This window comes from Phoxinus phoxinus (assembly GCF_949152265.1).
Source record: "Phoxinus phoxinus genome assembly, chromosome: 13".
Classification (NCBI taxonomy): Eukaryota; Metazoa; Chordata; class Actinopteri; order Cypriniformes; family Leuciscidae; genus Phoxinus; species Phoxinus phoxinus.
The window spans coordinates 12,045,812-12,061,173 of NC_136888.1; the positions used below are offsets into that span (position 1 = coordinate 12,045,812).

The 15,362-nt window shown below is 37.8% G+C and overlaps 1 protein-coding gene across 4 annotated transcripts in view; it reads right to left on the reverse strand.

Annotated features, from left to right (window-relative positions):
• mipol1 (mirror-image polydactyly 1) overlaps positions 1-15,362 on the reverse strand; it is an 88,969-nt gene that overhangs the window by 26,540 nt on the left and 47,067 nt on the right. For all 4 annotated transcript variants that reach the window (XM_079633130.1, XM_079633129.1, XM_079633127.1 and 1 more), the window contains 2 exons: positions 12,596-12,766; positions 8,052-8,159 (listed from right to left, as the gene is read on the reverse strand). In XM_079633130.1, the coding sequence (XP_079489256.1) occupies positions 8,052-8,159; positions 12,596-12,766 (279 nt within the window). The remainder of the gene's footprint in view (positions 1-8,051; positions 8,160-12,595; positions 12,767-15,362) is intronic.

Consider the following 15,362-nt stretch of genomic DNA (forward strand, 5'->3'; position numbering starts at 1 on the left):
CACATTTTCATTCATAAAAATTCAATAATCCATTTTCACCTTTCATATTTCCCTTCCAAAATATTCAAACTGTTAAAAAATACAACCTATAATATTCAACGGGCAATTTTCGGTCCACTTTTTTTCGCTTTACAAATTCGCTTCCACAAATTCAGTGGTTCAAATTCGACAGTAAATTCAACAGTGACCTCCAGGAACTGCAGGAAAAGCAGTAGATTACCGAGCATAATCTCCATCTGCTGTTAATCAACCTCACCAGCAGGGAGTGCAAGCGCGTGTTGTTGACGAAGACCAGAGCAACAGTTAGAGCAAGCCATTCATTAATTCATAAAACTGATTTTTAGAAATGTAAGTGTATTTGTGATTATTATGAGGGCTGTTTTCATGTTTACGTTAATTCAGTGTCTTCACGGTCCCTGTGTAGCCTACATCTTTCTCTACCGTGAACAAGATTACAATGTTATTCCCCCGATGCTGATGTACAGAACAAATGTTACATTTGAGGTAGACATATATTTCTCTTGGTTGTTTTGCCTTAACTTTATATCGCGACGATGTGCTGCAGTACTGGGGTTTCCCTCAATAATGCAGGATTGCTGGACAATGGACATATAAAACGCTTAACGTATCCTAATGGACTATTGATATAGTGATATAAAAGACCAAACTCACACTTTATTGAGAAGGCTGTACTATATGGCTACAGGCAAGCAGAGTCAGAATATGAACTTAACACGCAAAGTTTCACGCGTTTCCCGGTGTTGTGCCGAATTTTGACCCCCGCCAAATTATTACCCCCCTAGCATTGGTAGGTTTAGGATTGGTTGTGGGGGAGGGGTTGGGATTAGGGGTGGGGTTAGGATTAGGCAATCAGGTACTGACTTCAACGAGGGGGGTAATAATTTGGCAGGGGGTCGAAATTCGGCACAACACCGGTCATACTGGTTATAAAGTTGGCATCTATGGTTGGCATGACATTCGCACATTTAGGGGCCGTCTCTAAAGTTACATACGACATTGGTATACACGTTTCTAACTTCAATAGCATTGGAAGAGAATGACTTGCAGTCATAAAAACAACTGTAAGTGTTCATGTAGGTGTCAGGCATGATGCACACCTTTTATATTTTTTATATTTATTCATATAAATAGAAGTTTGCTATTGAAGTTAGAAACGTGTATACCAATGTCGTATGTAACTTTAGAGACGGTCCCTAAATGTGCGAATGTCCAACGTCAAGCCAACTTTATAGCAGTAAGTTATGTAACTGGGAAACGCTTAGCGTGAAACTTGCTTGCGCGTTAAGTTCATATTCTGAGTCTGCTTGCCTGTAGCCATATAGTACAGCCTTGTCAATAAGGTGCGAGTTTGGTCTTTTATATCACTGTATTAGTCCATTAGTATACGTTAAGCGTTTTATATGTCCAGCAATCCTGAATTATTGAGGGAAACCCCAGTACTGCAGCACATCGTCGCGATATAAAGTTAAGGCAAAACAACCAAGAGAAATATATGTCTACCTCAAATGTAACATTTGTTCTGTACATCAGCATCGGGGGAATAACATTGTAATCTTGTTCACGGTAGAGAGGGACCGTGAAGACACTGAATTAAACATGAAAACAGCCCTCGTAATAATCACAAATACACTTACATTTCTAAAAATCAGTTTTATGAATTAATGAATGGCTTGCTCTAACTGTTGCTCTGGTCTTCGTCAACAACACGCGCTTGCACTCCCTGCTGGTGAGGTTGATTAACAGCAGATGGAGATTATGCTCGGTAATCTACTGCTTTTCCTGCAGTTCCTGGAGGTCACTGTTGAATTTACTGTCGAATTTGAACCACTGAATTTGTGGAAGCGAATTTGTAAAGCGAAATAAAGTGGACCGAAAATTGCCCGTTGAATATTATAGGTTGTATTTTTTAACAGTTTGAATATTTTGGAAGGGAAATATGAAAGGTGAAAATGGATTATTGAATTTTTATGAATGAAAATGTGTTTGAAATGTTTTGAATTGTAATATTCACAGCTTAAATATACAACCATGTTGAATTTCAGCCCATAAAAATGCGAGGCCTAAAAATACAATGCATTAAAATGCAAGCATGGTTAATGCAATGCATATTTTTTTCAAGTAGTGCAATTCAACAGGCTTTTTTATTTCAAAAACATTTGTCATTATTTTACTTCCATACTTTTCTGACCAGCTTCTAATACATGCATAAAAGTATCTGCTAAACTGTTAAGCAAACAACTAATACTTAGTCTAACTGTTATGAAAGATTAAACACTTTAACACATGTAACACAAATTTGAACTGGACTTGAAGGACTAATCCTGTGAAACACACACCTCTTCTCTATTTCCAAGCCTGTCACCTGATGATGTGTGATCAAACATATTCAGCTCTACAGGTCAGAGACAAAAGACTTGCATCCTCGCCTGACAACAAAAAGGCCAAATGCATAAGATCCCTCCTCCGCAGAACACACTCATAAATCTCTCTCGCTTTAAATCGCCAGTAAGACTCACGCCTTGTACAACTAAAACATCCCCAAAGAATTGAACGCTCAGAAAGAGATCTTTCCGAGGAACCACCATCATTTATTAGAGGTGGAACAGAACCAGGACATGGTGCAGGCCAGATTTTAATGCATTAGCACCAAGGCTCAATGCGTCTACAGCTCGTATGCTGTTAGGCCATGGCTCCTACTTAAAACAGAGCAATTTACTCGTTCTTTTGTCATGTGGAAGACAAAAGGAATCATTTTGAAGAACGTCTAGGTTTATCTAGGACGAATTAGTCAACATGGACTATCAAAGTCGAAAAAGCACCATAAAAAATCATAAAGGTGGTCCATTTAATTCAGAGGTTCTCAACCAGGGGGCCGGGGCCTCTGCAAACTTCCTTGAGGGCTTATAGGGCCTTGAAGTCTTATAATTATTTTAATTAATAATCTTATTCAAAAAGCAGAAGAAATGTGTTTTTTTTTGTGGAAAACATTAAGCTAACATCATATTTTTGAGTTTATTTGTTTTATTACAACAGAAGTATACATTTCAGTTTATGTAGGAGGCTTATACACACTCTCATGGCAAAACAATTTGACTATTTTTAGCTACTTTACTATTTTGGCAAATTGGTGACTAATTAGAATGAATTTGTGCAATGTCAAGTGTACGTTTCCATATGATCTGCTTAGACCTTCATGCTTACCTTTTTTGTACAAAAATCATTTGTTTTCGAAGAAAATGCATACGAAATTGTCACCTTATTAGTTTTCTCATGAGGTCGAAGGGCCTTTGAATATTGTCTTGGGCAAAGAGGGCCTTGAAGTCAAAAAGGTTGAGATTGAGAACCACATATATAACTTGTTCACTATATTCAGAGTTAAGTTTATTTAATTAAAATGTGACAAGATGTTAGTTTTAATTGATTGGTATTAAGTCTGGCATGATGCGCCAGGTTTGAATGCACACAAGTGCAAATGAGATTTGATTCTCTTTTGTGTTCCATGGAATAATTGCAATATTTTCCATTTAAAAAGGCATTTTTGAGGCATCAAACAAACCTCAATACCATTACAAATAATTAAAGGTAATCTCCATATTTATGGTCCATAAGGGTCACATGCAGGCATGTGACCAGCTAAAGATAAAAAAAAGAAGGAAAACGTGCACATTTTTAATAATGAATTATTTTATTTTACTTTATTGAGCTTTTATTTTGGCAGAAACATGCAGGGAGACCCTATCGCTTCTCTTTGTTGACATTACGAATTTCGGAAGATGGTTGGCGCGTTCCCAAGCGCAAATTCTAAACGACTCAAACACACGGCACTCGCAGAGTAGCATTTACTGTGAATCGAAACTGAAAATGAACACAGTGCTGCGCTTTGGCTTTACTCTGAAACATGCAGCGCGTCAGACTACATATTTATATAATTACATCACAACCGTTGCGATTTGATGATCGCACAAAGCCATACCACATTCTCTCTCACAACCATGCATTGTCAAAATTCATAAAAAAAGTTAAAAGCAACTGGTGAGTAACACCATTCCCACGCCGATTTTTACTCGCATTTGGCGCTTTAACATTTTTCCGTTTATTTAGTCATTTAGTCTTTTTGCGATTTCAATCATCATAACCACAAACTATTTTTTTCTCAGGTTTACGCAATTCATGCGGTTCACACTTTTCAGGTCGAAAAATATACGTAAAAATCAGATCCCTGAGATGAACTCAGTAAGCGCCCCGCAGAAGAAGTTAAAGGTGAGCTCTGGACAGAGCGATGAAGGCCAAGAGAGTGATGGGGGCAGGATCAGGCGTGTGAGATCCCTTCACTGCTGTCAATGCAGAAGAGAAAAGCTGCAGAGCAAACACAGGTGGTTCAGAGCGAGGGCAGAGCTCTTCTCAACGGCCCCCGCGAGCCTGTCCACATCCCCCACTCAGCATTTAGAGGGACTTGCACGCTTCAAACTAAAACCAGCCGACAAACACACATATACGCTGCGTCTCTATTATTTTAATGTGAGCTAATTTGAAATATCACACGACTAACTGAAACATCGTCTTTGTCCCTTAAATGAACACGTTTCTTGTCAGGTCATTCCCAAAAAGGTTTTGCCTTTCTTCTCATGAAATTAGAATCAAATTGGTTCACACAAACCTGCTTTCACACACATTTCACATTATAGTCAAGATCTCCCGTTAACACATTCTTCTTAAACAAAGGTCCAGATTGAATTGACAGACTGCGGAGTAGATTTAAATATGCGTTATGCGATTTAAGTTATGCATTAAACGGCGCTGAAGTCTTAATCAAATTAGCTAAAATAACTGGTAAACACACACACAAAGGGGATGCAAACAGATTAAATGTGTGTTTGATAATTATTGCACCTTACACACGCACATCCTATATACACCTTCTGGTTTAGATTTTAATTAGACATTTTTTCGTCTGTTTTTGTTATGGGGGCTGTATTGTAGGCCTTTTTTTACTGCAGGCAATTGGTGACCACAAAGATAGCAAAGCCTGACCAACAATAAAGCTCTTATGGTTGTTGAGCAGGTTCTTTTACATGCGCTGAGGTGAAAATGAGACTGAGATAAGACAAGGAATAGCCCCGGGTGCTATCAACTGACAAAAGTCACGAGCCAAAAAAACACTTCGCAGGTGCTTTGCTGTTCTGGTGAAATATGATGATGAAATGACAACAAATAACGCTAAATACGCCCCTAATTTCCATCTTAATTGAAAAGAAAAGGAAAAACAACTGGCCTATCTTTCACCATATCTTCCACGATAAAAAGAACACCGGTTAACATTCTCTGAAGAGTCTGTCGATTAAAAACCTAGAAATTAATCATCCAAATGAAATCCCTGAAAGTTAGCGTGAGCTAAAAGCTAAATATAAAGGTTTCAGAAGGAAGTCTTTGCTCATCATCTTAAACTCAACTCTTTTTTTCACCCTGAAGATTTTCTCTGGCTTTCTTTAAAGTAAAATGTCAATCGATAAGTGGAAGTCCTGTTCATTTTTAAATTGTTTTGTGGATATGTTCCTGGCACTGTTGACTAATTTTACGACAGCTGTTCCCATTTCGTTTTAAATTAAAAACCCCGCTCTATAATCCCAGGAGTCAATCTATAATTAAGGGGATTTATAGAAAAACCAAGTGCTACATTAATAACAAAATTTAATATATTTCTTAATAAGCCATCAGCCGAACCGTCTTAAATGTGAAATATAATTTTTTATTTTTTGGGGGGAAATCTTAAGTAAAATTGCTTGGAGACAGACTGGACTTTTTACCAGATTATAAATAATCTTTTTTTTTTTTTTATCTACTGTAATCGTCGCCATGTGGCACAGACGAATCAAAGCATTTTCACACCACAATCCACATCATCACGTCTAAATACAAACAATCCAGACTCCATTTGTTTCTCATCATCATATGATATCATGAAGTTGGTGTATCATTATCACCAGTTTTGCGCCTCACCATTGGTTTGTTTCTGTGAATCCGACCGCAAATGTTCATCAAATGTGATCCTGGATCACAAAACCAGTCATAAGTCGCACAGGTATATTTGTGGCAATAGACAACAATACATTGTATGGGTCAAAATTATCGATTTTTCTTTTATGCCAAAAATCATTAGGATATTAAAGGGATAGTTCACTTTAAAATGAAAATTATGTCATCATATACTCACCCTCAAGTTGTTTCAAACCTGTATGAATTTCTTTCTTCTGCTGAACACAAAGGAAGATATTTTGAAGAATATCAGTAACCAAACAGTTGATGGACCCCATTGACTTCCATAGTAGGAAAAAAAAAATACTATGGAAGTCAATGGGAACCAGAAACTGTCTGGTTAACGACATTCTTCAAAATATCTTCCTTTGTGTTCAGCAGAAGAAAGAAATTCATACAGGTTTGAAACAACTTGAGGGTGAGTATATGATGACATAATTTTCATTTTAAAGTGAACTATCCCTTTAAGTAAAGATCATGTTTCATGAAGATATTTTGTAAATTTCCTACTGTAAATATATAAAACATTTCTTTTTGTGAGTGAATGCAGCACAATCGCGAACATAAATGCACAACGTTAAAGGGATAGTTCACTTTAAAATGAAAATTCTGTCATCATATTCTCACCCTCAAGTTTTTTCAAACCTGTATGAATTTCTGTCTTCTGCTGAACACAAAGGAAGATATTTTAAAGAATGTCGGTAACCAAACAGTTAACTGGTCCCATTGACTTCCATAGTATTTTTTTTTTTTTTCCTACTATGGAAGTCAATGGGACCAGTTAACTGTTTGGTTACCGACATTCTTCAAAATATCTTCCTTTGTGTTCAGCAGAAGACAGAAATTCATACAGGTTTGAAACGACTTGAGGGGGAGTACAGTATAGGATGACAGAATTTTCATTTTAAAGTGAACTATCCCTTTAAAGGTGATTTTCTCAATGTTTCGATTTTTTTGCACCCTCAGATTCCAGATTTTCAATAGTTGTATCTCAGCCAAATATTGTCCTATCCTAACAAACCATACATCAATTTCAAAAACTTAACCCACTGGTTTTGTGGTCCAGGGTATAATAAGATTTTTTTCTGAGACAAGGTTTTACCCTATAAAACCATCAACCTTTTATATTAGGCAATTTACATCTAACAACTGATGTTTGAACTAGTGAGGTGTATACATTGAAATGTCAGTTATTGGACAATTAGTTGACTAGTTGACCGTCATAAACCTTTTTTTATTGTCCATGAGCCATTTAGAGATGGTACACTATTTCACTACCATAGCACTGATATGCATGTGATGAATAAAACCATGAATGCTAATAATAACACAAGCTCTGACACCTGCAGCCCATTGGGCGATGAGGTTAAGTGGATGATTACAACAAATGCAGTAAGTGTGTGAATATACCCAGCTAAGACGCAGGTTAAGTCAGTGTGTTCAGGTACAGGTCCGACCCCCTGCTGAAACCAGCCCCCCTCCTCGCCCAAGTCTCTCTCACTGCATGTTTACACAGCTCTATCTAATGACGGCCCTTTTACAGCACTCTGCATTAAACTCAAGGGCTCTGGCTGCATCAGATAAATACAGCAAATCAAATAGGCCCGTGTTTGCCCTGCGTCTCCCTGACAGACCCGCAGCGAGGCATCGCAGCACACTGACCGGCCTGTGTCATCCTAAAACCCTGTCAAACAGACACCCGCGGCCGCCAGTCTATCGCTGCAAAGCGCTGGAAAACAAGAGCAGGAGAGAGCAAATAGAAGTTAATGAATGATACAGTGGAGAGTGTAATGACGGGCTGATAAAGGGTCCAGGGGCGACCGCGTGCGCGCGTGTTCGGTGAAGGTCGGATTCGAGGATGGTGTTGTTGGCAAACACCCCTGGTGTGTTTCGGCAAGCGTGTGCATTCTGTGAAAGCTAGCGTGGGCTAACCCGAGGGCTCGTGACATTAATTTCCAGAGGCTTCTTCCCACGTGGGAGGTGTGTGTGCGCTTTACCTTGCTCGCTCGCTCCCGATTGTTTTGGGCAGCCAGGTGGCGGGTGCTGTTTGCAGAATTATGGCATGGCTCTTTCACACGAAGAAGCTCTTGTTCCAGACGCTTGCACTGGGAAAGAGAGAGAGAAGCGGGATCACTTGAATGCATTAAATCACAATTTACCCAGGCGATTAAACCAGCTATGATGGGCTTACTTTTACACCTGGTTACTTTTGCATTAACCAAACAAGCCAAAACTATGTCAAATTAACTACTGGTGATCCTACCCAGTCACTTTCACTGTTCTGTTTCTGTAGAGTAGGATCAAACACATCTAAAAAAAGGACATCTCTGATGTTTCTCAGAAATGTCCTCTATGCATTGTACTACGGTATATTCTATTTACATTCCAAATAACTGGTTAGATATTACATTCTTAGAAACGCATGATCTATAATTAATCATTTTACGAGGAGCAGGGGTCATTTTATTGACAAAATAATTTAAAGTGCAAACACTGGTGCACAAAATGAGTATAACTTTGTTGAAAGGGTTCAAATAATATTTGCATTAAAGTTGGCTCAAGTATCCTGTGAAAACCAGTTGCACTGCCACATGGAAAAATAGTGCATGTAAGCCTGTTCTATGAGAGGTGAAATCTCTGCAGGGTATAAATCTACATTCTCAGTTATAACTATATTTACTGTAAGAACCTCAGCACACACTTGCTGATATTACTCTCAGTTTGTGTCTGTGATCCCTGGAGGGACAGACTCATTTGTGGTGCATTTCAAATATAAAATCACTTTCTTTTATGAAGAAAAATATGTGTGCTGCGGAACGTCCATACAGTGGAAAGAGAAATAGTTTCAGCCGCTTGAGTAACTCAACAGCATTCATCCATTAGGAAAATGCACATTACAAAATACTGCTTGTGTTTGAGTGATGCCATTTTTTGGGGGTTTTATTATTATTATTTATTTATTTATTTTCCACGTCATAGTAAATGTTATACAGGTAAAATTAATTATATGTCAAACAAATTTAGCAAAAATGAACAAATAATAATATTTGTAAGTTAATTTTTAAAATGTAAAAAAAAAAAAAATAATAAAAAAAAATAGCCAGGGGGTGAAAACTTTTTAAATTTGATGTTTAAATTAAATCAAGGTAATTTGTACTTAATTTGTCTTCCGGAAAACATCCAAGTATCTTCTGTTGCTTCCGAAGGGCAGTACTGAATTATTATTTTTTTATATTTAAACAAAATAAGAAAAATGTGGACATCTTCATCCTGTTCAAAAGTTTTCACCCCCGACTCTTAATGCTTTGTGTTTCCTTCTGGTGAATCAATGAATGTTTGAACCTTCTTTAATAGTTGTGTTTGAGTCCCTCAATTGTCCTCAGTGTGAAAAGATGATTCTCAAAATCATAGTCACTGCTGGAAAGGGGTTAAAATATGCAAAAGATGCTGGAAAACTGAATCATTTGCAGGACCTGAAGGATTTTTCTGAAGATTATTAGGCAGTTTAACTGCTCAGGACAAACAAGGGACTCAAGAACAACCATCACAAAACAAAAAACAGTCGTGGATCATCCAGGTAACGGCACACACAGTGTTAATAATCAAGGGTACATTTTTTGTCTTGTGGACTATATGTAAACATCTTTTTATGTAAAATATATTACCGGTATTCAGGACAGTACTAAATAAAACATAACATGCATTCTGTATGATCCCTCTTATATATATATATATATATGTGTGTGGTTTTACATGTAAAGTGGTGCAACTAATGTTGGTGGTACACTTTACCCTCAAAACCTATGAAATACTAAAACTATTACAAATACTATTATACAATTTTGAAAATTGTTTTACTCTATTGAAATATGACAGCTTACTGAGCAGAATTGAATAGCACAAGTGCCTATACACAAAGCCCATGTCCTCTCCTCATTTTTCCTTACAATATGAGACTCTCCGGCAGACTTTCATACAGACAGACGGAGAGACAGACAGGCGCTTTAAACATACACCGTTGTGACCAGCTCTTTGGTGGGTATTATTGTAAGTAGGCTTGTTTTCTACCAGTCCATATGTGCTCCTCTCCATGTCCACATTCCAGGATCGACGGACACTTACCAGGAATGTAAACCATCCACACGGCCCGACAAGCCCCAATGTTTCAACATTCAGCCGTCTCAAAGAGTAGCGCCCGCGCAAACAAGCCTCTCAGCCACCGACCCCACTCCCGTCTCTTTCCTCTGCAGACTAAAATAATACCGCTGCCGTCCAGACAAAACACACAGCTCCTCTTTAGTGTCAGCCTGAGTTATGGTTCTCGGGCAGCAGATGTTTTTTAGGGGGAAACGTATTTTAATCAGAATGCACCTCTGCGGTGACGCAAAAGGCCAACACTGCAGTCAGCGCCCCAAAAATAACCGGGGCGAAATGGAGCGTAGGAAGTGGGAACAGACGCATTAACCTATTTTAACTTTTTAATCCACCAATTAAAGTCTCAGATGGTAATATTAAACAGCACAAAAACACAAGAGTAGAAATAAGAGGTCTGAACCACGTGACAGCATGTTCTACGAGTGGGGGAAAAAATTCAGCGGAATAAGATCTCAAGACAATCAGCTAACCCTAATTCACCATGAGATGCGACTCAATTTCCCCTCTCACTTTAACATCGGTACTCTATCAAGATCAAGAGAAATTCAATAAGCGCTCAGCGCAGGGACATAACGAAGCAGATCTTATTCTCTGCGTTAACTGTGAGGAGAGGAAGGAAGTGAGAATAAGATTTATTTCTTCCAGCACTTATCCAGCTTTTCGTATTCCGGCAGGCCAAAGGGATGCGGCGGCCCTCTGCCTGGAGCCGGGCTCTAATCCCTACGAGATGAGGAGAGAGATGGGTGGAACGGCAGGGGAGGGAGATATCCTTGAGGATAGAGAGAGGACCCATTCCAGTCTCAGAGGGATTAGGCCTGGGGGTTTTGCAACTTATTTCTGAAATTACCCCACAGATTTAGGTTTTTGGCCCCAATGAAAAGCCTTCTAGGGGACGTTTCGCAGCCATGTGCTGCTGGCTTTTTGGGGTGGAGTTGGAAGAGTGACACCTGGCCTTCTGTTCATTTCAGAGAAGTTGACACAGGTTGTCATGGTTGAGCTGTCACTGGCTTTCCGCATGCATTTATCTGCACGACAGGATTTATTTTATGAATCTGGCCTACCTCCAATAAAGGACTCAGTCGATCAGAAGAATAGTACAAGTACATTTAAAATATCAACAGGGCAAAATCTAAACATAAAGTCTGTATTAATAAATAAAAAAAATCACAATACCAAATTTTTTTGGAGGACTTAAAAGTCCTTATCGTAGACCCTCTTATATCCTTTGGACATTGAAAATTAATTGCTATAATAGCATATAATAAAAAAAAATGTCATTAAAATATACACTGACCGGTCAAAAAAAAGTCACTGTTTGGATTTAGATAGGCAAATGCTTAATGTTCCCGTGTAGTCAATCATTGTATCCCTTAAAACCCATATTTAATCACCAAAATGACATATTTAAATGATTTTTTCCCTTGAAATAAAATGTCTTCATGCCTTAAAATAGCTTGAATGTAACTCTATTCCTGCAAATCCAACCATAGAAATATTAGAGCAGATTATACCTTGCAACCACCTACACAGATGAATTTACAATCACACAAGAGTTTTCATCTTTACTCTATATGCTTTTATCTACACTACATTTCGTTTAAAAAAAAAAATCCACTTTTATTGGCAGAATCCCCCTTAGTTTTGGCAATATAAAAGTGTTGTATAACTTTCCAAAAATCCACCTCATATCCAATAAAACTGATTACAGTAAATTGCCAGTCTGAAACACTGTTCATTTCTGAGTGTCACAAGTCTGGGAAATCAAATAGCCAGAAAGGCCTCGATGACCTGTACCATCACACCTGATAAAAGTTACAACACACAGTACCTGTGACCCAAAACAACACCGGGAATCACCGTTAGATACAATTCCGTGTCCAAATAATGAAATCAAGCACATTATATAACCAATTATGAAACGTAGGCAATATTTATCAACAAAGAAATCCCAGCAAATACATCCACTGCCCCACACTTGAACTCTATGATGAAGCTGAATATCTGGATGTCAATATTTAGCTACCTGCTTGTTTGTTTTCATTTGATTGAATTATGTGTGTAGGAACGATATACCAAATATTTGAGGTTATGCAGCAATATTTGTCCCTACATGTGAATTAGGTAGCTGGTGTGTTGATTCTTAAATCAGTGCAGGATCTGTGAATAAACACAGATGTATGTGCTTTAATAGACCAATAATCAAAGTCATCTCGCAGAGGAGTTCAATCGCAGGAGGAGGAGAGATAGTCAATATTTAGAGAGTCGTATTTGATTTTTTTTTTCTATGGTGTAAAGGTTTCTGGCTTGGTACACAACTACTGTGAGTGGAGTGTTTAGGGCTGGTGTGGGTTAGGATTGACCCTTTGTACGTGGCGTAGGTTTGTACCCTGGTTATGGCAGTGTCTCTTTCCTCGATGACGGCTTTCATCTCCTCCGAGGTGATCTGGGAGCGACGCTCTCTGGCTCTCTGGATCTGCTCGATGATGGCCGCCCCGTTCTGCTCGATAGCGAGGGCAGAGTCCGCGCTGTTAACCCTGTTCAACAGCTCTTCCAGGTCCTGACCAGAACATACAAATAAAACCACAGTTCATCAGGCAAACAGCATTTGATCATGTATTAAGAATTCGTCAATATAAACTAATCACTGGCATTGGCATTTGAGTCGTGTTTCTAGCATCTTTGATTAACGGCTGAAAATCTAAAAAGAAGTTGGAATATGCATTTTTTGTTCAGTATTATATTTGATACGTCAAACTTTTAGTATGATATAGTGAGAATATGGAGCTCATACCTGAACATGAATTTTATTCAGAGGTCCGAAATGAGCAAAGATTTGCAATTTGGTGCAGTTGTTAATACAACCCCAAATCAAGAAAAGTTGGGATATTTTGTAACAAGATTTGTCAATTCTCTTTCAACTCTTTTTAACTGAGAAAAGTACAAAGAAATGATTTCCAATGTTTTCAATGAGCAACTTAATTTTATTTTGTAAATATGAACACATTTTTTTATTTTGATGGCTGCTACACACTCCAAAAAGGTTGTGACAGAGGAAAAATAAAAGTGAAAAGCTGACAGAATATCCAAGTTAAACTGAAACAGTCCACAATAAAAAAGTGAACTGGTAATAGATGAGGGAAAAGCTGACTGTTCCAAGGACACGTTTAAAATTAAAAGGAGATCGTCCCTTTTCAGTGGCCGCTTCACAGCTTTGAAACAATCTGCCATCTTATATAAAGACTGCACCAACATACATTGATTTTAAATCTTTGCTTAAAACCCACTTATTTACCGCTGCTTATGGTCATAAGTGGGCGTAGTGGTATTGTATTGTGCATTGTTTATCTGTGGTTTTATGTTTACTCATTTGAATACTGGTTTACACTTTGTACAGCAGTTTGGCCAACAGCTGTTGTTTTTAAATGTGCTCTATAAATAAATATGACTGACTGACTGAGGGTATTGTGAAAGAGTGCCACATATCACCATCTACCAAAGATTCATGAAATCCAGAGAAATCTCAGTCTGTGTAGGGCAAAGCAAGAAACCTCTGTTGAATGAGCGTGACCTTTGAGCCTTCAGATGTTATTGCATGAGAAACCATCATGCTACTCTGTTAAATATAGCCACATGTGCTGCGGAGTACTTTGGAAAACTGTTGTCACCTAACAGTCTTTTACTGCATCAAGGATGCCACTTGAATCTCTGTTACGCAAGGAGAAAGCTATACATCAGTTCAATGCAGAGATGCCGGCGAGTTCTCTGGGCCCGAGATCATCTCAGACGATCCAAAACGCAGTGGAAATGTGTGCTGTGGTCAGATGAGTCCACGTTTCAGCTCGTTTTTAAGGAAAAACATGCAGAATATGGGGTGCATGGGGTATGGGGTACATCAGTTCAAACGGCATGGGTGACTTGAATGTGTGTGAAGGTACTATTGACGTGGAGGCATATATTTGGATTGTACAGAGATATAAACTGCCATCAAGATGACATCTTTCCAGGGAAGCAAGACAATGCCAGGCCTCATTCTGCACATGCTACAACAGAGTGGTTTCGTAGACACCGTACAGTGGATGTGTTTGACTGCCCGTCTCCTACTGAAAATGTATGGTCCATCATGAAAAGGAGAATCAGACTATGACCACGGACCATTGAGGAGCTGTCTTCTATCAGGGGGAGATTGGGCAAAAAATCCACTTGCAAAACCGCAACAATTAGTATCCTCAATTCCCAAATGATTAAAAAGTGCAGTTAAAATGAAAAGTGATGTGACACAGTGGTAAATGTGCCTCTGTCCCAACTTTTTTTTTGAAGTGTGTTTGCAGCCATCAAATTTTTTATGTGTTTATATTTACGAAATACAATAAAGTTTTTCAGTGAAAACATTGGAAATGTTTGTACTTTTTTCAGTCAAATAAAAGTTTAAAGGGAATTACAAATCCCAGATTCTTGATTCTATTGCATTTTTACAATTGTGCCAAAATTTCTAGATTTGGGGTTATTATTATATGGTCAAAAACTAAAATAATCATAGCTTTTAAATCAATGGGATCTTTATATCAGTATAGCAGACTACTTACAAAATATAATGCATGTAAATATCAATTGTCACTCTTTATCTCTCAATAATGTGTCTTACTTAGTACAATTATATTTAAATGCTTAGTTTTATTATTATGCAATGCAATACAATGATGATTGAGAGATCATCAAATAATACTTTTTTTCTCTTTATAGTTTTATTTTATATGGTACAAGATTTTCCTATTCAGATCAATGTGATAAACGAGTTAGGCAAAAGTAATCTACAAACAAACAAAAAGTAGTCTGATTATATCAACTTAATATTGACTTACAACTTAACTTGTGTAATGTAACGGATTAAGTTATTAACTAAATTTTTTACATGTAATTTGGAATCAGTAACTGATTACAATTTGTAAGCACTGTTGATACATTTAACAAGATTTTACTTGAAATAAAATGATAATAGATAATGGATGATCAAGTAAACCTAAGTTGCTTCAGTCCAGTAAGTGTTCATATTGAAATATCACTACCAATATTAAAGTTATTCTTAGGTTTACATTAGAAAAATCAGTAAAGATTTCAAAGCGTTTTAGAATAATACTAAAAGGTCCTTCACTTGC